The following is a 25,061-nucleotide window of genomic DNA, read 5'->3' on the forward strand; positions in this document are numbered from 1 at the left end:
GCACCATTTTTTTGGCATGCAACTTTTTTTTGCATGCTTTTGCGTGCTCACCTGGCGGCCAAGTGACGAGCAAAGTTAGGATCCACAAAGGCTGCTTCATGATGCTTTCAGCACCGCGCGTGCACGTCGTCGGCCCCCTTTACCTCCTCTGCGCCCACCTCAGTCAACTCCAGCCGGATCGAACTCATCAGAGAGGTCAAGCGAGACTTATTTACTTATATCAATAATAATCATTGGAAAAAAATGAAGACAAAAATCATCTCGCGCTTGCGCTCTTTGCAATGTTGCGTTCACCCACGTCCGTTCCTCTCAGCCTTCTTCTGGCGTTTGAGACATGCGAGCTTGCTCCTGCTCTCCCGTTTACCCCCCTTCCCAGTGCGCCCCCTCCTACCTCACACTATCATCACCCCCCACCCCCCAAAAACCCCTCAAGCTATCCCCCGCTCCTTTGCAAAGCTCCGTTTTGGATGGATAGAACGCGGTGAGCGTCCTCAAGAGGCAGATAGGAAAACTGCAATAAAAAGAGCGACTATAAATAAAGAAATCAATTAATTGATAATCTGTTGTAGAAGAGGACGTGGTATAAACATTAAAAAACACAGCTAAAACCGAATGTATATCAATAGATACTATGCACCAGCTAAAAAACAAACAAACATTTAGTAAATACTCAAGTGTTTATTCTGAAAACCAGTGGCGGTCCGTGAATTTCCCAGTGACGCCTTCAGCTATCGGAAACAATCCAACGATCAAAAACTATGGCTATTAAAAAGGAACTGCTCCACATCAAAGTCCAACCTGCTAGTTACAGCACTACTCTACACTGAATGATAGCTATTAAATGGGCCTACCTCAGCACTGCTTGGCCAGGCTTCACCGGCCTACTGTTCATGCAGTTCGTACCACCATTGACCAAACTGCTGCTCTGTTAACAGATCTTAATGCTCCCGGGCGAGCCCCCTCTTTGTTATGACTCCCCCTGATGGTTAGATATACCAGGGAGTCGCAACAACCACAGCAGAAGGATTGAGTCGATGATGAGCCAGACAAACACTGCAAGTAGCCATCAGTGATAATTTATTTACAACAAAGACCACCAAAACCCGGACTACGGGATTACATAGGGGAAGCAAAATATATTAAAGTGGCACGCTCAAATAAACACGGTAAAACCACCATCCCAGATAGATGTTCAAATAAACACACACAAAATACAGGAAATGAGGCCAAAGGGTGCCACTGTCAGAACTGATGTAATCAAAGTCTAAACAGGGGAATAAACTATGTGTATAAATGCAACAAATTGTATGTATACCACAGGGTGTCTAAACTTATCTCAAGTCATCCTTTGCAACCCAAAATCATTACCTTTGTCAACATAAATACTCAATATAACAAGGAGTAACATACTCACAATATCAGGTGACGCTGGGGCAATCCACCTTTACTTAAAACTAAACAATGTGCTTTCTAAAAAAAAAAAAAAAGAAAGGTCTTCACTGCCTCAGCATTTATAATCACAGGCAGCCAAGTGAGTAAAAGTCAAGGATCAACAATGAGCTGACAAATTAAAGGGTTTATATAAGGACAGGAAGTGAATCTTGATTGGAGGAGGGATGATGGGAAAATAGTCACAGCTGTGATGAGATGGGTGGGGCTTTGTCACAGGGGTGGAGCCAGAGCTCCATGTACCTGTAGATGAAAAGAAACCACACACCTTACTACATAGTGTGTGTCCAGGCTGACAGCCGTACCAAATCTCTACTGCAGCTACAGCTGCGACACATAATAACCTCATACAATTGAATTATATTTAGGAATATAGCCATATTTTACTCTCCAAAAATCATTTTTAACTGTACACAATATCCATCCTCCTTTCTTTCATCCTTTTCTATTGGTAATGCTGAAAGTCGAGCCTATCCTGTTGTATTTCTGGCATATGTTTTTATTCGATTTAGTGCTGAAAATGTTCGTTCCTGGTTGTGACAGGCTTGCTTGCTTTGGAGTTTTCCGACCTTTCTTAATGATGTCCATCTTTTTTTTCTTGAAAAGTCCGTCTTGAAAATGGCTTTGAACGCAAATCTGCAAACAAATCCATCTCAGTCGTGCCTTTTGCGAGATATGTTAAAACGTTCTTAGGGATGTAAAAGTGCAAAATGTCATTGTATTTTGACAGAATTAAAACCATTTGTGACTTATTTAAATGGGATTTTCCTTCAAAATAAATGTTTGTGCCATATTTAAAAGCAAAAATTCTGTGTTAAAAAAACATACAAAAGATCTCGGACGAAGATGATTGAAATTAACCCAATTGCATCTTTATTGATGTCAACAACGCAAAAACTGGAATTTTAACTAACAAACAAACAAACAAAATGACAAAAGAAAAACAGTTTTTCAATTTGAACACAGGAGCCAACCACAGCATGCGGCTTGTGACATCATCATCTGTCCAATTAACACGTTGTGATATGAAACACTATATACAAAAAAAAAATCTAAATTGTAGGATCATCTAAACTTCTAAATAAAGCAAAAAAGGAGGAATATGAACGTTGTGACATAATTTAACACAAAAAACAAAAATAAGTGACTTTTTTTTCTTCCAAAAGGCATCTGCAGACTAGAGGATGGCGGCTATTTTGTCCTGTGCATGCTACACTACACGCCAGCCCACATGCAAGCTACATGCTAGCACATTAGCTAAGACCAAAAACACAACCACTCATGACAGGCAAGTATAAGGTCCGCTGCCGCAACTCCCCGCACCCTCCCGCCTATTTCTTTATTTTTTGGAGTTTTCTTTCTTTTTTATCATTATTTTTATGATTTTTTTTTACAAAATGACCATTTTTTTTTCATTTTTTGGGGGGTAGCATAACCTATTCTGTTTCTTCTTGTCGGCATTTAAACTTTGGGTGGGGATGGGCGACAGTACTGCCCCCTCCAGTCTGCAGATAGCAATGAAAGTGTGAGAAAAAAAAATAGAAGCTGCTTTTTATCTTGATTTTAGCGGTTATCTTAGTATATGTCAGCAGTCACTAACCCCTTTCACACGCGTGTTTTTGGAGGGAAAGGTAGAAGTAGAAAAAGCGGCTTTCAGATGGAACCCAGCGAAGCTGCAAAAATAATGCTTGTACACTAAACTGAAAAAAAACACAAAAGAAGTGATAAAAAAAACATAAGCATTGATAGGAGTTGCTGATGTAGTAATATGTGTCAGTACCTTTTGTACAAAAAAAAACTGAAAATGGTAGCCAATTTGTGGTTTATACATTTTGATGGGATATTATTGGCCTGCTTTGGAACCTTACACCTGACAAATGTGGGATTACATTAAGAGTAATGTCAGATAGTCATTATGTTTCACAACAAAAAAATGCAAAGAAAATAAAAAATCTAAACATTTCATTCTACAATGATACTCAAAAGCCATTTTCTTCTATTCCATTTTACATAGTCTGCATCTGGAAAACCTTACAGTTGGGGTTTAGTAGCACTATGTATTTCTAATTTACTCAAACAAAACAGTTAACACTGGATTAAAACAAAAAAAACTGAAAAAACAATGTCACATCAGTGAGGAAATTCTCTTTTTTTGTTTTCTTTTTGTCTGTTAGGGACTTTGCTGGGTTCCATGTTGAATTGCAGAGCAATCGTGAGGTTTCACACCTACGGTATACACTTTTGCGTAATCATACTGTAGTATGTATTGAGTAGGAGTCGCGCAGAAAACAGCAGGTACAATTGAAAATTTGGGTCATTACACAGAACACAGCGAGGCAGCATTTCTTTCTACATCCCTGCAAAACTGAATTCTTCACAGATGTTGTCCAGCCTCAAATACTACCCCCAACGCCATGATTTCTCAGTCAGTGTTGGTACCTTTAGCATGGAAAACATCCAAAGTGAGGTGCCAAACAACCTAAGATAAATTGGTTTTGGCAGGTAGTGTGAAAGGGGCTGATGACCAAGGGGTAAAGAGGATTTGGGGCCAAAAAACAAGAAGAATCCCTGAATGTTCCAGAACAACAAAAATAAAACCCATATGGTCGATACTATTGTAATACTCACGTTATGTAACATTGAGGAATATGTGTAGTTTGGGGGAAAAAAAAGTTTTGGGTCACCAAATAAAGGAATATGCTGCAATTGTAAAAAGGAAAATGTGATATATGAACAAAAGTTTTGGGGATCCTACAGGGGAGTGAAAAGTGTGGAGAAAAATGGGTATAAAAGTATTGGGATAGTATTGTATTAAATTTTCCCTTCCGTCAGTTATCACTGATGCCAGATGAATTTTTAAAAAGATGGATGGAGACTTATTGGACTATTTGTTCAAAACTAGACTCATGTAACAGGAGGTGTCCTGATACTTTAGTCAACACTCAAGTCAATAACATGGTGACATCTTGCCAAGAAAGCGGGACATCAATCAAATAGTGTATATGGGGGCGGAGAAGGTGGACGAGGACACGGACAAAGCTGATTGATTAAAGAATGAAAAGAAAGGGACAAGCAGAATAAGACGAGAAGGACGTTGGTGTCGTGAGACGAGTGCAACATTGGCCCACCGCCCGCACTATGCCCGCGGACTCTTAGTCAGATTAGCATCCATTTGCAGTCATGGACTTGTGCCAATGAAGCGAGTGCCCTTTAAAACAGGGCTGTCCAAACTCCAGGATTTGGGAAGCGGTTTTGTATATTTTGAGGACGCAAGGTTGTCGTTGATAATATAAGGTACGTTTCCATTCCTTAAATGGCAATGTGATCAATATCCATAGCTTGAAAAGCAATGGTTTTATGTATAAGCGAATGAAGGAGGAAATTTGAGCTACGGTTGTGAAGGCTGTAAACACTTGACCCTTCAAAAAAACAACAACAAACAAAAAAAAAAACATCTTTCACATGTTGCAGAAGAGCTGTTAAAGAGAGTGTGGGGCCACACTGAAAATAAAATGAAAATAGAAGGATAAAGTTGCACTTTTTCAATAGATAAAGAGTGTTATTTACGTAATTAATAGAAATTATAATGAATAATGTATTTTTTTATTATTAGAGTGGACTTTTTCGAAGATAAAAACACATTTTCCTTTTCTTATCTGTATTTTAAATTGTTTTCTTCTAATATATCTTTTAAAATTCTAATATATCTTTTAAAATTGATCTCATTACAACTTTATTTGATTGCTGCAAAAAATTAAAAAACTCAAAATGTTATTAATATTGCTTCCAAGTTTTTTTTCTCTCCAAAATGTAACATTTTCCTGATAACTAAATTTAAAAATGATTACTGTAATTTTTACCATAAACCACTACATTATCGCCTGCCTTGCCCCTGGTTTACAGTCCATTGTGACTTATTAATTAAACAGTAAAAGCACAGGTTTTCTTGTGAGCTTTATTGGGTATCATCAAGTTTGTCTTTTCCTTATATTTCCTTATCCAAAAAAATACGGGATATCTTATCAGTGAGGCCCCAACACTCCTTCCGAAACAAAGAATAGAATTTACGACAAGAAATTACGACAAGATATTTGCATTCAAAGTTAGTTTACATTGCAATTCCATTGTTGGTGCTCATGATCATAATTACATGTATCTCCAATTTTTTTTTCCTTTTTCAAATACTCTGCACGCATGTCATAAAAAACAGGCAATAAGAGTATTTGAGGAAGTCAGATCGATCCATGAGCAAGAAATTTAATTTTTCCTATTATCCTTGTTGTATTTACAGCGTACACACTGCTTCCGTCCAGTAAAAAGAATGCTTATATTCATATATATATTTATATATATATATTTATTCGTATAGATGTGTGTAGCTGGAATGACTTGTTTAGGGGGGATGCACGGTGGTTCGTACCTTTTTTTAGGAGTTTAGGGGAGGGTCTGGCAAGGTTAATATGTGAGGGGAATCGGGAAGGAATGTGAGTTACAATTTTGGAGCTGGTTAGAAAACAGGGATCGAAACATAACAACAGGTTAGTAAGTCATTGTGTGTGCTTGTGCGTGCATGTCAGTGCAACTTTCTCGTCCCTGTATGGATGCAAACAAAGTCCTCCCTCCCATCCCCGCTTTCTCGACCAAGTTGAGTGTGGTGAAAACAAAATGGAAGATTGTTCCTTCTCCTTTTACTCCTTTCACTGCTTCTTCCTACTCTTCTTCCACCTCCCTTAGATGAAATATTCCTTCTTGTCTTCAGCTCCGGAGTTTCCGCCCTCGGCATTGATGATGGCCGTGTCGGCATCAGGTGCATCGTCTGAGCCTTTGGCCTCGTGGGTCAAATACGTTCCTGGGAGCAAAATATTTGCAGTTTAACACATATATTGACTCATTAGAATAGCCATTTTATAGCATTTTACCTATTTTTATAGACTAAAAGCATATTGTGTGGCATGAATTTAAATATGGGACTAAAAAATCATACACAATTTAATATCTCCTCACTTTAAATCATTTTTAGAAGAGTATTTTGACTGTTTTATAGACCTCCTTAAATTCGTCTTAAGTATATAATATCTAATAAACTCGTTGTTCCAAGCAAGAATTGAACACTCTTTCTGACTATGCAAGTTCCAGCGTATCATTTTATAGGCAAACAAAGTGAAGCTAAGATAAGTTAACAAACTCAGTCTGAAATGTTTTTATCCCTCAAAGAATTGATAATGAAATTTAATTAAACTCATTCAATTAAATCCAAAATAAAAATACCTATTTAAGAAAACTAAAGAAAATCTGTACTCACAAAATACGCTCATTTCATAACTAAAATGATGCTGGTAGCAATACTGTTGCTGAGCTTCAGACCAGTCATTTATTCAGGGAATCAAGTTTTTTGCACTGGAAAGTGCTTTGGCGGAATCTTGTGGCATCTTTTGGTAATTACAAACGATTTTGTGTAGCATTTTTAAAAAAATGATTTGATGCAGAGGCTTTACCTTTGTGTCTGATGAGGTATCTCCCAAAGACGATGAGGAGGCACAGCAGGATGAAGACGATGACGGCCACCACACCCCCGATCACCGCGTGATCCACACCCGACGATGTCGACATAGCAGTGGGATCTAAGCAAAGAATGTTAAATAAGTAAAAGCAAGAACAAGGCGAGAAGAAAGGAATCAAAGAACACAATTAAACCCAAGAAAAAACTTGAATCTAAGAATGATGTCATTCTTTGGGGAAGTGAAATTGAACAACATAGAAAAAAATGCTTTATTGGCCTCAGCTCATTGTGTGAGTGACCCAAAATGATCGTCTATAGCAGGGCTTCTCAAATGGTGGGCCGTGCACAGGTCTATAGAAATGGGTAGGTTGCACGTGCACTTTGATTCATTACAGCGGCAACAAACTTTGTTTCTTCCAAGCTGTAATGAAGTAGAGTAAAAGTACTTTAGCACTTCCCTACTACTGATCTACTATAGACACACACACACACACAGGCGTACAAACTGTATACTAGGGCATGGAGGTGATGGGGCTGTGCTGACGAGGCTAGACTGCCAATGAGGCCATTAATCCCACTTGTCAGGGTCCACACGCATACGCATTCGCGCACACACAGTGGACAGAGTGTAATTGACCAGTACCACTCAAAGGGTCATGTGTTGGTGGAACGTGTGTTGCATACTTGTGTGTCCCCATGAAACATTTATCACTCATTCTGTGTGAATGTGTGTGTTTCCTGACAGAAATACACGACACCATAGACATGAATAGAGGAAATATACAAATACAAAATGCACAAATGGGAAGAATATAAATACACAACAATATAACATGAAATGAAATCACAAACCACACACAACAGAACATAATACAATGAGATCGATGCAAGAGTTGTATTGACTCATTGGCTGTCATTGACACTGACAGTCGTCCAATTCGTTTTGAACAGGGAGGGTTGACAGCAGATGAATAAATGTCCATTTGTAGTCAGCCCTACCATTTTAAATAGATTGCAAATCTACAAGAATGAAATTTGACAATGATTTATAAATTGATATGTTTATCTTTGTCAATAGAATTGAAATTATTATAGATCTTAGCCGAGGCCATCAGACTTTTTTTGTGGATTGATGGTTCAACTTGGGGCTGGGCCATTATAAGATTGTGAAAAAGATTTAGGTTGATTTTGATACTAAGCCCTAAGCACATTTTCGATGGTAAATACAATGAAAATGTGAGTGATCAAGGCAACCAGACATGCCAATCAGAGTAAGAGCTTTCCTGCTGCTTGAAGGACAAATAACCCCCTTTTTATTGATTTTTTTTTAATGGCAAAATGCTCATCTGAAGGACTTGGATATATCCTTCAAAATGACCCTAGTGATGGAAAAGGGTGGGAGAGATATGTGTGACAACAGCCAATCACAGTCAACCTTTGTTTGTTCTTTATTGTTTAGTTTATATGTTTCCATTTAAAAAGAAATTGAACTACACTCTAGTTTTTTAGATTTTCAGTCACATTCTTTCATCTGTCAGTTAAAATACTATATAAAATTCAAGATTTAAAAATCATAATAATCACAAACAGATCTTAATTCTTAAATCTACAATATTAATAATTAATATGCAATGTAAATATCAAATTTAAAAGTAATTGTGATACTAATCAAGATCAAATATTGAATAGAATTATACAAGTATAATGAGATTTAAACTTTTACCACGAAGTGCACAAAAATAATAAATAATCATTAAATAACAATAATACATAATTACAATAATAAATAAATGATCAATAAATACATAATGAAAATAATTCTTATGAAGTTACTTTTTGTATTTTTTAATCATCTATTATTTCTATTCATTTGTTTATTTATTGTATATTATTTATTTTATGACTAATTGGGCCGCAGCCTACTTTATTTGTCACTTATCTTCTATATTGACCAACAAGTATTAGGCAATAAAAATCAACGATATCTGATTTTACATGAATGAGTATTTATACTTTAATATTAAGTAGTCATACTGTGCTTCACTATTTGTGTGAGCTCTGGCCCTGCTTGTGCATGCTTTGGCCCCTTGGAGGCAGCGTGGTGCTTTGCATGTAATATACTAGAAAAGCTTGATTATGTCATTCCTCACCCCCAAAATGGATTAAATGTTTATCACCGTTAATGCCAACCAATGAGTTGAGAAATAATAATTTACCCCTCTCTTTTTTTTGTTATACAACTCTTGTAGCACTCGGGATTGCAAGGTTCATGTTGATCCTTGCGCACAAACATTGTACCTGCAATGTTTTCTGCATCATCTTGGTGAGTGGATGAGGAAAGGATGGTGTGTGGTACTGTGAGTGTGTTGTAGTTTTGTGTTTAGACATTATCAGCAGGTGGGAGAGATGGTAAAGAGGAAGAAACAATGAAAAAAGAAAAACAGTGGTGAAATTCTGATACGCATACAAGGTTCTTGTCTTCATGGTGTCAATTTGAGAGACAGTGTATTTATGTACCAGAATTGTTAGACGTGTCATACTTGTTAATTTCTCGAAACTTTTTTTTTCTTTTTTTTTACCTGTGGAGGTGTCATGTCCGTTCGGCTCATCGGAAACTGAGGGAGTCGCGGATGAAGGTGGAGGGGTTGCGGGGGAGTCTGGGTTAAGGGTCAAGTCGGGGAAAAGGTCATTTGAAAGTGAAGTGGTGGTGGCGGAAATAGAAAGTATGGTTGAGGTGGCGGAATCAGAAAGTACGGTAGGGGTGGTGGAATCAGAAAGTACGGTAGGGGTGGCGGAATCAGAAGGGACGGTAGAGGTGGTGGAAATAGAAAGTTCGGTAGAGGTGGTAGAAATAGAAAGTTCGGTAGAGGTGGTGGAAATAGAAAGTTCGGTAGAGGAGGGGGAAAGGGTTGTTGTGACCGTTTCCGACCAGGTGGAGGAAAATTCAGGAGTGGGAGAAGTGGGATCACTCGCAAGGGTGGAATAGAACGGCGTTGAAGTAGAAGGAGAAGTGCTGGAGCCAGTGAAATCGGTGGGATCTTTTGTGGGGTTGAGCCAGGATAAAGCGCAATGTTTTCATTTATTTGTATTTTTAAATGTGGCAGATCGAAGCGCGGAGGAGAGAATTGGGGATGAAGCGTTAGGCAAAAAATTTAGGAATTAAAGCGGTGGGAACGCGGTTGAATAAGAGAAAGATACAAACAAAAAATTAGAAGACAAAACAGATGGGAAAACAGAAGACAGTCTATGATTCTTTCTGATTTAACGACTTAAAATGTGGCACATTAAATAGAACCACCAACTCTTCTGTAAATAAACCATAATCCAAGTACTTATTGAAAACCTTAGCACGAACTCAAACCACAATAAAAATAGAGCAAATTTAATCCCCAAAACCGTAGGTACGGACCATACTGTATTAATTTGTATCATCCAACCCCTAACCAGACCTGGTTACACTGCAAAGCATCAACAATAACCTTCAACAACCCTCTGAAAACTATCCTCACTGAGCTTCTGTTGCTCATTGTTTACCTAGAAGGAAGCAGGAGAAAAAAAATGCCCAAAAAGGTATTAGCATATAGCCCAAATTTAAGGTATGGACCTTATCTTCGTTTACTTGGAACAACCTGCCTTTGGTTTTAAAACATAAACTAATAACCCCCATTTTTTTGCAAAACCTTACCTTGCACAAGCAGCGTGTACTCGCCAACACTGCTTCCGATGCCATTGTCGGCAAAGCACAGGTAGACGCCATTGTCAGACTTGTTGAGCACCTCGAAGCGTAGAAAGGTGCCCTCATCTTTTGCCAGAGGGGGTAGCTCTCCATCTTTCTTTTTCCAACTGTAGGACGGCCTAAAGATTAAAAAAAAGAAGGAAAAAAGTTCAAAAAGAGAAGGGACATAAGACGACAGGACAGGCGTTAAACTCGAGGATGAAAAAGTGAGAGGATGAAGGATAGATGAGGCGGAGGAAGGCGGATTAAGGGAGGACAAGAGAACAAAGATCGGCATTTCAAATGCGAGCAAAAAATCCATTGGGCGATGAGAGCGATAGCGGCGGCGTTCCTTGATAAAAGAATCAATTATGCAAATGAGACTTTCCCTTAAGGGGCTCAGTAGTAATTACAATGACAGCCAGCCGGGAAGAAGCGGAGGAGGAAATGCTCCCCTACCACCTCCAAATAAGAATTTGGTGCCAAAGACTGAAACTCAAGGAGGAAAGAAACTCTTAAACCTAAGAAAATCAACCCTGAATTGCGTGTTAGAACAGATAACAGCGGCTGAATGTAATACCTGAAGCGACTGGATGGTAGTGCTGATATTCCATATATAATCAAAATGAGGGTCCAGTAATCTATTGATTTGTATAATGGACCGCTTCTCAGGGCGTTCGAAAGGCAAACGTGCCTGTTGGCCATCTTCTGGAATTGTCTCTAGTTTGAAAAATTCAATGACTTCCACAATTCTAATCGGATATATAATATCTGCAATTTTGGAATGCACAATAAGGACAGCCAGACACCTATTTTTTTTTAAATATTTGACCCTCCTGATGTGTTTTTCCCCCTTAGCTAACTATATTGGGTATAAATGATTGGCTTTAACTACTGGCAATATAAATCCAATCTAAGGGCGGCCTTAGATTGGAAGTATGTGGCCTTAAAACAAGATACTAATTAATACTAAGACTCATAGTTTAAAAGGATTTTGAGTATCACTGTCAATGGCAGCCAAGGAGTTAAAACTTGACATGGCCTTCACCTGTTGCGTGTAGAAGTTGTGCACTAAAATAACAGGATTACTATAATCTGTAATCAACTGTTCTCATCTCTACTTTGGCCAGCAACTTTTGTGACATGGCACTCTGCTGACTCAACGTGAACACAAAGTATAATCAAATGCTCAAAGAACTGCTTTCTAAGAAAATCATTTCTTTATCTAAATGCAACTAACAATCAGTTCCTTCAAGTTCTTGATTTTTGTTTTGTTTTTTTCTGTTTCTCTCGGACGGTATCGGCAACAACCAAACGATTAGCGAGCTGTTCACAGGCCCGTAAAACGCACATTGACTTTTGAGCGTAATGTTTCATAACAGCCACTTACAGACGCTAAATGGCGACTTAATTGTTTGCATAATTGCTGACGATCTGTCACTGTGAGGGGTGTGGGAGAACAAACAGTGAAAGGGGGTTCGCACAACAACAGCCCATAGCCTTTTATTGCCAGCAGGAGACCCTCTTTCTTCTCTGGGATTATTAAAGTTTATGTGGCTGTTAATTATGATTTTATGATGGCTCATGACTATTAGCGTCAGTATTGTTTTCAACTCTGCCAAATGTGTTTTTGTGATCCTACAGTACCCGAAAACCAAAATAACTAACAGAACTTCCTTCCTGCTACCCTGACCTATCAAAAACACATTTAAAAACTAAAAGAATAGGCCAAACTGAACAGAACTTTTGCACAAATTTGGAGTATAGGCAATACAATAATTTGGAATGTCTTGAAAAAGAGAGAAACGTTTGGAATAATTAGTTTGTACAGTACATTTCACTTGAAAAGTGAGTGGCCCATCTTGCTCTGTTGTTTAACCCATTGCCTGCTATTAACTACAATAAATGTCTCATGCATTTATACTGAGAGGAGTCACTTTGAATGCTCATCTTTTTAGCACTAAACCCTGCTTGATTATTGTATGTGAGCAGTGGGACCAGCAAATGCGCCACAAAGAAGAGTGCTACTTTGGAGGAAATCACAGAACGGGCTCAGCAATACTTCCAGAAACCATTGTCGGTGAACATAATCCACTGTGCCATTTGTCATTGCAAGATGAAAATCGACAGTGCAAAGAATAAGCCCTTTCTAAATGCATAGGGGTTATCTCTGAGCATGGGGTCATTTAAAATGGATATGGCAAAGTGGAAAACTGCTCTGTGGACAGACCAATCATCATTTGAAATTATTTGTTGAAAACTCAGATGCCATGTCAAAAGGACAGAAACAAGCCAAGTTGTAAACAGTGGTCAGTTCAAAAGCCAGCATCTGTGATGTGGCTATGTTAGCACCAAAGTAACTCAAACATCTGTGAAGGTCACAATTACCTGAATGTTGCATATATATTAGACTAGCCTGGTTGCAATGAAGATTTTTGCCACATTATGATGCGTAAAATACAACGACAGAGACCCAAAAATGTTGAACAGAGAAAAATGTACATCAAATAAAAATGGGAAAAAGGTGCAAAGCTTCAACAGCTGTCGCTAGTTCCCAAAGGTTTATTGAATATTGTTAGAAGAAAATGTGGTGTAGCACAGTGATAAACATGACCCTGTCTCAGATTTTTAGCAATGTCATTATATGCTCATTTACCTGCAGAATGTGCAGCATCAAGAGCAATGTGGGGTTCAGTATCTTACTCAAGGATGGTTAGGCTTGGGCACCAGGGTAGAAAATTGAACCCACAGCCTCCAGGTTGGGGAACGACTGACTCTGACGTTGAGCTAAAAATGGTGTCTTTGTAGTGTATTCAGTTAAAATACATATACATTGAATATTATTTTTTGAACATTATTTAAAAATCATATTCTGTTTTCAGTCATTTTCTAGACAACAACTTCATTGGAATTGCGGTTATACTACAAAAAATAAGAGAATTAACCTTAATAATTCAATACAATTGTAAGACATTCTATGGTCATTACCTATTGACCAATGTATGCTCCTGATTTTAGCCTCACCTAACCAATGAATCTACCTGCCTGCCTAATAGAGGAACCATCTTTATTACCTTTCCCAAAAATCTACTACCCTTTTAACTACCTATCGAGTATTGCCTTCTTACATACAGTATCTTAGCTCATTGGCTGACAAGGACAATGACCCAAAATCCGTATGGACTGAGCAATAATCATTCAGAGAGGTCAAGGAGAACCAACAAGTTGCAATGAGATGCCTTAATTTGTAGCAAATGTGCCAAATGTACTAAAATTTAATTCCTAAGCCTCCAAATGAGCACACATTTTTGTAAATCTCATTGATGGCAATGGAAACCCAATGGAATGTCTATTGAGGTCAATTACATTGGACATGGTAATTCACTGACATCCCTCTATCACCATTAATGACAGCCATTGAGTTAACATGCACTACTACCTTCTCCTCAGCTTATATTTGATCCAGCTGTCAATCAAATTGACACGGGGAGCTTTCATGCATGTTATGATGGAAAAGATGCGAAAAGATCATTACGAGAGAAGGACATAAGAGGGTGGTAAGTGGGGAAGGGGCTGTGACCAAATAGAAAAGCGCAAATTGGTGGCAGGTGAAGCAGTGGGGGGATGGGAAAGGGTAGATCGATGAGCGCCAGTAGCGAGAAGCTTCATCTATAATTCAGAAAGGCCACAAGAAAAGCGAGAGTATTCAACTCAGATGTGTGTATGTGACTTTCAAAATACAGTAAATGTGTCTATGTTGTGTTTATCTGCACACAAACAGCTTTTTCATATATCTCATGAGCCAGTGCACTAAAAATTGTGAATCAGGACTCTTTTGAGGGTTCTGATCGCCCTTTTTTTTTACAACAAATAGCTCGAGTCTTGGGTGGCTTATTATGCTGACAAATCATTAAAACTGGAGGTTAGGGTCTGAAAACAGACATGTTACAAGATATTAGAAATGGGATTCATATCCTCGCTTTATGCTTAACCCAAACCAAATCAAAGCTTTCATGCACTTACAAAGTTAGTCAATGACATCATCATCATCAGCCCACGCAGGTTAATTCTTAATTTTTCCTACTTTTTCAAACCCTCCTTGACTGTCAGAAAAACCCCCACCGAGGTCAGACTCACACTTCCAGAGAAATTAATTAAAATGCTCCCAGGCGATAGTCAGCTCCTGTTTATTACTCATAATGAGTGTGAACACACGCAAAACACACCCTGCTGCTTGACTGACAGTTACACAACATATTCTAGTGACGCCTGTGGTGGCAATACATGACCATTAATAGAGAATTGCGCACATTGTTTCAATGCAAAAGGTATTGTTGTTTACTCAGTGAATTTAATGGGTTGGACGTCTATTGCAGCCAATGGGTTATGGAAGGGGCGGCCTGGCGACTGAGTGGTTAGCGCGTTGGCCTCACAGTGGGGGGCTTGGGTTCAAATCCAGGTCGGAATTTGCGTGTTCTCCCCACCTGTGTGGGGTTTCTCCGGGTACTCTGGATGGAAGGCTAATTGGACAATCTAAATTGCCCCTAGGTATGAGTGTGAACGTTAATGGTTATTTGTCTCCTTGTGCCCTGCGGTTGACTGGCCACTAATTCAGGGTGTCCCCTGCCTCTGGCCCGAAGTCAGCTGGGATAGTCTCCAGCACAGCCCGGGACCCTCGTGAGGATAAAGCGGTTCAGAAAATGAGATGAGTGAAGTATGTGTAATTGAGTCGAGGAAAAAGGAAAACCATAGATCAGATTTGTGATCCATCCATTAGACTACTAAGTGGTACAAATCGGGATACTGCAAAGCCACCCACCCATCAGTGTTCCTCACCTTGTTTTGGACTGGTTGCAATGGAAAAATCAATCTATTTTGTGTTCCCAATAACCTTTGGCTATAAAGATTATTCTCAGTTTTTGGTTTTTAATAAAAGGAAAAAAGGAGGCTCTTGTTAATGCGACACAACCTCATCCTGGGAGGCGCAAATGGACTACAAGCATTTGCTGCAATGCATTGAGTGTCTAGACTGGTCCTTTAATCATTTACGATGTCTGCGTATGTGGGTGTTTGGGTGTGTGTTTTCTTACTCTGGGTTGCTATTGCCCAAACATTCAAGGTGAAACTTCTCCCCCTCGCGAGGCAGATCACTCTCGGGCAGGATCTGAACGTTAGGAGAATCTGTGAAAGAAAACATCCACACATGCACAGTTACATAACACAGGATGGAAATTGGTGCAGGCACGCGTGCAACAGAAACTCTCTCGTTCATCCGTATCGCCATCGACTAGCATCTGCCCAGAGTCTCCCACGATGACATAAGCACCCCTCCTCCATGTGCAATCCACCAAGAGATAATACCAGGGCGGACCACATGGTGGGAGCCACACGGCACTACCGCATCTACCACTAAAAAAATAGTCGCTTTTTTTTCTCCTTCACGTGTTCACCTATTCTCACCGTTCTGGAGTGTTGGAAAGGGACAGTGTCTCTTCTATAGCAAGTTATTTTATGCTATGGGGTGGGTGGGAGGAGTTTGTATCTGTATACTTTGCTAGAACATTGGATAGAGGAATTAAGACTATATCATATTATTAATGAACATATTCACAATCAAGCATATTTTCTTTTTGTGTCGTTATCCAGGGTAATTGAAAAAGTATAATTGACACTTCATTTTTACTTTATGTCCAATTGGTTATTGTGCTTATTACATTTTTGATTATTTGTGCACTCCTACAGTTTGAGGCAAGTTAAATTCAAGACTTAGAGACTATTAATGTCATTTGAAATTCAATTTAAAATCAACTCAACAAGCAAAATAATAACAAAGTAATTATTTGCAAGAGTACTCTAATCATGTTATCCTAGATTAATACTCTCATTTGAGAGCAATTTTAGGCTACTCTGCTTAAGGACAGAAGTTTAGATGGGCATATTTAAAACCAAGATCAAAAACACCCAATCCAAAGAAAAAAAATGAATGGACTCTTTTCTTCCACCAGAAAAACAGTTTGAGTCTATAATTTTTCATTCTTTGGTGATCAGCATATCAAAACACTCTCCATCCACACAGAGCCAGAACAATGTAAATTTACAAACTAGGCAAAGAGTCTCCAAACTGGTCCTCAATGGCTACTGTGCCTTATGGTTATTATTGCAACTCATCCAGAACAAACAGTTTAACCAAACAGGTGTCTGCTAAAAGAAACAGCTCTTGCCTGGCATCAAATGATCCTTCTAAAACACCAAACCATTTGAATTAAATTGAATTGTGGGTTGAATCCCAGGTCGTTCCTCACTGTGTAGTTTCATATTCTCCCCTGGCTTGTGTAAGTTTTATCTGGGTACTCCAGTTTCCTCCCACATTCGCAAAACATGCATGGTAGTCTGGTTTAACACTCTAAATTGTGCCTAGATACGAGTGTGAGGATGAATGGTTGTCCATCTACTTGTGCACTACAATTGACTGTCCACTTACTTAGAGTGCCCCCGCCTTGTGCCCCCTAGTTAGCTGGCATAAGCTCCAGCACCCCTCACAACCTTAGTGAGGATAAGTGGTTCAGAAAAGGAATGTTTGGTTATAATGATATCCTGCAGCCTTTGTAGCCCTTTGTGAAATAGTTTGGAGACCCCTCAACTAGATTAATTTTATATCTAATATAGTCTATTGCTCCCATCTACTGTACGTTGTGGATCTTTAAAATTATTTCTATCATTGAATTTCATCAAAGTGGAGCTTCTTTAAACCTCCCCACAACCCAAATCGTTAAATAATGTAATTAAAGAGTCTGCTTGTTAATGAGTTGAGTATAGAGCAACAGTTATTTTCTAATCAGATGGCTTACACAACACATGGAGGGCCTGCTCGCTCCTCTTATCCCCTGGGCTAAGTGATGGGTGGTCCACTGCACAGATGACCACCTCGTTGTCATCGGCACGGCTCACTTCCAGAGTCAACTCGCTGCTCACGTTGTATGTGGGCTCATCCGGAACCGATTCCACCACGTCCGGCCGGCCTGCTGTAACAAAGAGAAGATGTCAAATGAAGGAATAAGAAAACTACCATTTTGCACTTCAACTGGTTATATAATGCCTATTAATTCATTTTTTAACAATCCTTACTTTCCATGCTTGCATTCACACAACAACCAAGTGGGAATTGATCCAAAGCTGCCAGCACTGAAGTCTGTTTTTTGTCGATTTTGCTAATTTTCAGTCATCCAACTTGTCCTTGAGATTTGTCCAATTTTCTCTAATTGTAGGTAGGACTACAGTGGCAGGCAGCAAACTAAGACAATTCTCCCAAAAAAAAACAGTCTGGCAATTTTAGTCGATATTTTTTTTGTTTAAACGAAGACCCCAAAACCAACTCTAACTAAATGACATATCTATCTCAAGAGGCTAGAAATTGACAGTCAATTTACCATTTACATTCTTAGGGACCACTACAACTGAATTGAACATTTATTCCAAATGTGGAACCATGATAGTGAGGGTTAAACTATCTGAATGTTTTTACCTGTTCAAAATGTTGCTATTTTCTTGCCTATTTACTGCCAACTCATACAACACTGTCAACTAATTACAATGTTCTAGTTTTGTGCTGCTGCGGCACAACGGTGACGCCCATTTGTTCCCATTAAATGAAAAATGTGTTTGGTACGCTGCAGTACCGTGCGCCCCTGGGTGTGTGCGTGATTTGTTCCCTAATCCATCACAACATGGTGCATGTAGTACTGCTCACCAAACAATGCCATATTTTCCTCCAACCTTCCTTTTTGCTGACTAAAAATAATAAGAAAAGGTAAAAATAAAAATATTTTTTTAGGGAGGAGTGCTACTATGAACAGCTGGTGTGTGTTGAGCTCACAAACAATTAACACGATTACTAAATGTTGGCGTGTGGAATGAATCGAGATTCGCTTTCAATTAAAACCCATGTGTAGCCATTTGTCACATCCCATCGACTGGAAATGTTTTGTCCATTAGAGATGACTTTATTGATCTATGGGATACGGCCAACAAGTCCTGGCAAAATAATTAGCCAGTACAGCAAGAGATGTTTTTTTTTTCCAGGGGTGAAACAAGTTCAAATTTTTCAGCAGAGTATATCTTGAATGACAAATGATTGAAAATGTATCATGCTAGATTGCAATTCGGTTGGAGACTAGGTTGAGAATGAGTAGTAGAGAATAGTCAATAATAGGAAACGCTATGTTGAATAACATTTTTTTATGGATATATTCCTGGTGGCATTAAAAAAATAGTTGCATTTCAGTTAACTACTAAATTTTTCCTTAAAAAAATCAAATGAAATGAATGAATCCTGCCCCATATTAGGGTCACAGGGGGTGCTGGAGCCAATCCCAGCACACGCACACCCATTCCTAGGGGCAATTTAGAGTGTCCAATCAGCCTACAATGTCTTTGGAATGTGGGAGGAAACCTGTGTACCCGGAGGAAAGCCACACAGGCCCGGGGAGAACATGCAAACTCCATATAGGTGGACATGACCTGGATTTGAAACCAGGACCCCAGATGTTCATGTTAGCGATGTGCCCACATGTTTGCTAGTGAATCAAATTTGATCTCTGATTTAAATAAGCTTGAGAATACAAACATATTCAGGGTGCTTTTTGGGAGTGAAGATTGGCCTGTTTTTAAGTGTGGTTATGTAAAAGGTTGCATTGATTTTTGCCTGCTCAAATTTGAAAACATGTCAATTTTGACCCAAATAAAATATGCCGTCTAAAAGCCTTGCCTTGCGTGCAACATTCCCTCCTAATGTAAATTTATTATATGGCAAGCCATCAAATTGTTGTAACGCTCTAACAAAATGAATAAGACTGTATTGGATATCTATAAATGTGAACGGGAACAAATGAGTCAGATGTGATTCATATTAACTCAGAGTACTTTGAATTAAAATATATGATTTAAACTGGAAATTAGAAATAAAAAGTAAAATGAAGTCAATTTAACAAAATGGGAGAAATCTGCTTTTGAGTTTAAACTCTTCCTTTCACAGACAGGGGAGAACGAATGCACCTCAGGGGTCGCACATCAGTGGGTCGAATGGTTCAGCCTCATTATCTTACATTTACATAGTTTTTCTTTTCCCTCACAGAGTTTTTACCAATAAAATTTCCTTGATAAAATCCAAACTGTACACTCTAATAAGCTCTAAAAATGTACTCTCACTTTCTCTAATTTTGGAATAGTAATATTGCACAATAATTCTACATTTTTATTTAGAAATTCTATCCCTTTACAAAGATAACACTTTTATATATTCCTATTTTCCTCATATATGCCAATTTTAGCCTCTCTGTCAGGGTCGGGGTGGATTTGGGAGTTGCCTTAGCAACATTTGATTCTTTTTTTTTATATCTTTAAAGTAGTAGGTCTTTTCTATTAGGGCAAAGAAGGGTTAGCAACTTTTTTTTGTCAAAAATTAGGGATAAAAACCCTAAACCATGAACCCTAAATCTTAAACCCTAATCCTAAATAGGATTAGCAACTCTTCGTCACAAAGGGATGGCAACTTGTTTGTCACAAAGTATGGTTAACAATCCTAACTCTGTCACAAATGATGGTTAACAACCCTAACTCTGTCACAAATTATGGTTAACAACCCTAACTCTGTCACAAATTATGGTTAACAACCCTAACTTTCTCACAAATTATGGTAAACAACCCTAACTCTGTCACAAATTATTGTAAACAACCCTAACTCTGTCACAAATGATGGTCAACAACCCTAACTCTGTCACAAATGATGGTCAACAACCCTAACTCTGTCACAAATGATGGTTAACAACCCTAACTCTGTCACAAATGATGGTTAACAACCCTAACTCTGTCACAGTCAATCAATCATCCCCATCTAAATAGAAAACAGTAGTTGAGGCACATAGTTTTTATCATGGGCCAAGTTAGAAGCAAGCATAAAATCTTGTAATATCTCAACATTTTAAGATTGAAAATTTACAATTTTGCATCCTGTCGATTGAGTATAACGTGGCTAACCTATTTTGAATCACTAATGTACGTGCTTATGATCTCCACATACAGTATTCTTTTAATACAATGTTACATCCTTTTATTCCAGCATGCTCTTGACTATGCCTATCACATACAATACTATAGAAATGGAATGTTCCTTGTCTTTGCTCCATCCTTCTCATGACTATACCAGACTCACACCATTTTACTGCAGCATGACAGGACGCATTAAATAGTAGCACGTGTCACACTTGGCCTTGTCCACATTATGACAACCCTGGGACGATAATTCTGCCATTTTGGCCTCAAGTGTGGCCATTAATCCCCATTATTCTGCGCTGGGCACGTGCTAGCCTGTCTCACTAAATGATCCATGGCTTTCTCAAGCAGTACAACTAATACACTCCTCACAGCTCTTAGCCTTTCATTCTTCTCAATTACCACTCGCCTCTTCTTTTTCGCACTCACACACTAGCACTTACACACACACACACACACACACACTTCCATCTCGCTATCTAAATCGGCTTTCCCGATTTCCGTCTCCATTTCATCACCCTTCCCAGCTTCTCGCTAACTCATCTCCTGTTGCTCCCTTTGGTCATCTCTTCTTTAAAATGTACCCTCCTCCTTCAACCCTCATTGGTTGATACATCTGACACCTTCCCCATTTATCCCTCATAATTCCCACCCCACACCTCCCACCTAGTCAGGTGCAAAAGCCCTCTGCTTCCTTGGTGGTGGCTTTAATCCCCTCCATCTTCACTCCTTGTGCAGCCTTGGCACACATGACACACACATACACACACAGCAAGTTTAACACATTTCGGTTGGTTACAAATATACTGTCCATGAGTTATTTCTTACAATAACACACAACATGCTCCCATAGTCTCATCAGAGGGCCACTCATGCACACCCTCTCTTCAGTAACAGCCTTACACAATCTCAAAGAGGGCACTCACGTGCACACACACACACACACACACACATTTCTTCTTTTCGAATACAAACACTGTCACTTGCTATATTTCTCTCTCTCTCACACTCAGTCATTCGTCATTTTCACACACGCACTCACATGCTGTCAGTTGGTCTTCAAGCAGATATACGCTAACTCACTGTCACACATCATCTTCACAGATGCAGTTTCATGCACGCGCACAAATGCTACCATTCTGTCTTCAACTCACGTGCCATCTTCGCACATACACACAATTGCACATTCACACACATACACAATTACACACACAGATTGACAAAATCACACGAAAAATACACGACCATTCTCTAATGTGAAACCTACATTCACACACAACTTAACTCCAAAAGAATACACCAAAAGTCATTATTTGTGAACCCACCAACCCCTTCTGTCTTTGTCTTATCACAGACTTGCGTGCGTGTGTCTGTACGTCTTTCTACGCACACCTTAAGACAGCACACACAGCATACACTGCGTGAAGTAGATGAATGAGAAGGTGGACTAATAACACCCTGACCCGTGACGATTCTCCAATCTCAGAAGCTGACTGTTTGCGAGTGTGTGCATGTTTGTGTGTAAGAGATAATCAACTCTCTATTAACATGTCGGTGTGTGTGCGGGTGAGACAATGAGTGATTGGTCTGCCAGCTATCTGGACAGCTAGATGACTTCCCCCACAAACTTTTCACTCTCACACACAAACACACTCTCCCACATACACACTCACTCACATTAAACTCTCTCTCTCTCTCTATCTCTCTCTCTCACACACACACTCCTACTTTTCTAACTCATTGGTTGCATTTGACAGACAAATACATCAAATCTGATTGAATCTTAAGATAGGGACCTCCTTCCCTTTTGCTTTTGTCCACATGCCATTCCCTTTTGATTCATTGCAAATTAGAATTATGGCAAACTTTACATTAAAAAATATCTAAAATTTAGCACGCCGACCATTGCTTCACAGTTAAAAATGCAGCCATTTTACCATTTTGTATTAAGTTGAAGAATTGCATTTGTAGTGTAAAGGTACCCCCAACTCTGCATCTGTATGTCTAGGTGATAAAACAATAACGGTAATCATCGGTATTATCAATAGTAATAAAAAAAAAAACTTTGAAAAAAGTCAATAAATATTAACTGCAATTACACCACCCAAATACCACATCGTACGGCGGCGCTGATCTAAAATGAACGCTAGTTCCAGAGCAACGTTCAGAAGATGGTAAACAGCAGCTGATGTAGCAGCAAAGTTAGCAATAGAACAGCACCCAAAGAGCATGAAAGCGAAAAGAATATAACACAACTAAAATGAGCGATTATGAAATGCAGGACAACATGGAGCCTATAGGATATATTAAGAAAACACGTTTTTCACCCCTAAAACTATAAACAATTTCTCATATAAAATTTTATACTGCATTCTGAAAATACCACAGCACGTCTATTTCAAATATGTTTTCCCCTAAAACAACAATAATATTTGGTGATTAAATTTCCCTGGCGAAATTGAATCAATTTGAACAAGCTGCAGCAAAAGGACCTGTGTTGACATTCGGGAGAACTTTCCTGCCGACAAGAAGCGAGCTGGGTCAAAAGTCACCCTGCTGCAATTTGTCTCTAGATAGCATAGGCATGTAAAAGAAGTCAATTCATTTGTATTCTCCTGATGTCTCCTTTGCCGCCGTTTATTAGTCAGGAACCCCGGTTCTAGCTCTCGTCTCGTCTAAGACAGCTTGTGTTCCAACTCATCCCTTTATCCTTACTATCCCAACTTGCGCTCGGCCTTTTATTACTGGATAGCTGTACTTATCCCCAGCTAGATCCTCTTCGGCCCTGCTTACACTGCAGTGTGGCAGTCGCTTGCATCTTAAACCACTAACACAACACACAAGTTGAGCTCATATTGTGCAAACCACAAAAAAAGTCCTGGAAAACCAAATAAGTACATAAAGTGCAACTAGAGGTCATCTAATAAGGGTTTGGAACTGTTAAAAAAATGTACCAACGAAATCATCACGAAAACCCACTACACAAATGATGACTCATGTTTGATCGAGCATTAAAAACTGCAGAGTTAACAACCAAAAATACCAAAATAGCTAAATCATAAGGTAACAATCAACTAGAGTTCCTACTACCCAATTAATGAACAAATAAGCAACGATATAATATCAAAATAATTAAGTTTGTAAGATATTAATTTAGTCTTAATTAGTAAATGTGCAAAATCTCATGACCATACCATACCAGCAAAGATTATGTAAGTAACAGACCAAGGATGACTATGTCGACTACCTATCTACAATATAATACAATATAATACAGATTATATGGCCAAAGATACAAAAATTGTAAATATGCCACAATCTGATTCAATAAAAGGGCCTACGATCAATTTAATACAAGATGACGTCAAGTTTTGTTCAATCTGTAGACATCCCAAGACTCATGGACGTCCCCGGATTCTCCTTATAACCTGAATATTTTGTAGATAGTGGCATTTGTACATTTAGCTACCACTGTACAAATACAATGTGTTAAACACGAGAGATGCTGCAAAGGTGAGCTTCCATCAAAAAACACTGTGTCCTCCATTTTTATCACTGAAGTTAATTAAAAAAACGTATGAACTGCGGCAGCTGTATTCCAGCACTACCACGCAAAACACAATCTTAGACTGACTGTCACATACGCTTGTGCACACACACTCACACACATACAATGATAACAGGTTCACAGACAGTCATCAGCACCTTCTAGTTCCATGTCCCCACGGAACCATCGCAGCCTAGCGGGGGGCTTGCTGCCCGTGCTGGTGCAAGTCAGGGTAACTGTGCCCCCCTCCTGCACAGGATTCTCCAAGCCTGAGATCTGAGGCTTCTCAGGGACACCTAAAACCAACAAAATAAACCATTAGATGACAAGTACTGAGAAAGCTAATAAAAAAAAAAACTGACCCAAAAAATATCGTAGATATCACATGGGTACAGAAAGTTAAAATATTTTACTCGTTGATATGCTTCATTTGCTAAAATAATTAAATGTTGATCTTTGTTGCTCTTTAATCTAGACAAGGCAATCTATCTCATCTCATTTGATTTTCTGAACCGCTTTGTCCTCATTAGGGTCACAGGGGGTGCTGGAGCCCAGAGCTGTGAGGCCGACACACTAAACACTCGTGCCACTGGGCCACAAAGCACTCTATATATTGATAGAAAAATGAGAATTTTCGATAATATTGTAGTTGAATAAACTAAGAAAAACATGAACAGTTCTTCTGATAGAATTGTTTGTCAAAAATTTGGGTTAACAACCCTAAAACTGTCACAAATTAGGGTTAAAAACCCTAACCCTAAACGAAACACTATCCATAGCCCTAAACCTGTCAAAATTTAGGG

At 38.9% G+C, this 25,061-nt stretch overlaps 2 protein-coding genes across 7 annotated transcripts in view; both read right to left on the bottom strand.

The window, feature by feature from the left end:
- Positions 1-353, bottom strand: part of kirrel1b (kirre like nephrin family adhesion molecule 1b) — a 49,779-nt gene extending 49,426 nt beyond the window's left edge. For both annotated transcript variants that reach the window (XM_077724406.1, XM_077724405.1), the window contains exon 1: positions 52-353. In XM_077724406.1, coding sequence (XP_077580532.1) covers positions 52-100 — 49 coding nt within the window. In that variant the 5' untranslated portion in view covers positions 101-353. The remainder of the gene's footprint in view (positions 1-51) is intronic.
- Positions 354-2,299: 1,946 nt separating this feature from the next.
- Positions 2,300-25,061, bottom strand: part of cadm3 (cell adhesion molecule 3) — an 88,133-nt gene continuing 65,371 nt past the window's right edge. Inside the window, exons 5-12 of one of the 5 annotated variants that reach the window (XM_077724107.1) lie at positions 24,417-24,554; positions 17,513-17,683; positions 15,755-15,845; positions 10,635-10,804; positions 9,529-9,987; positions 9,248-9,304; positions 6,945-7,070; positions 2,300-6,298 (exon numbers count right to left, since the gene is read on the bottom strand). In XM_077724107.1, coding sequence (XP_077580233.1) covers positions 6,180-6,298; positions 6,945-7,070; positions 9,248-9,304; positions 9,529-9,987; positions 10,635-10,804; positions 15,755-15,845; positions 17,513-17,683; positions 24,417-24,554 — 1,331 coding nt within the window. In that variant the 3' untranslated portion in view covers positions 2,300-6,179. Of the gene's footprint in view, positions 6,299-6,944; positions 7,071-9,247; positions 9,305-9,528; positions 9,988-10,634; positions 10,805-15,754; positions 15,846-17,512; positions 17,687-24,416; positions 24,555-25,061 lie in introns of all 5 variants that reach the window. The other 4 variants (XM_077724106.1, XM_077724108.1, XM_077724111.1 and 1 more) reach the window with 4 other exon arrangements.

The sequence above is a fragment of the Stigmatopora nigra genome, chromosome 9, assembly GCF_051989575.1.
Source record: "Stigmatopora nigra isolate UIUO_SnigA chromosome 9, RoL_Snig_1.1, whole genome shotgun sequence".
NCBI lineage: Eukaryota > Metazoa > Chordata > Actinopteri > Syngnathiformes > Syngnathidae > Stigmatopora > Stigmatopora nigra.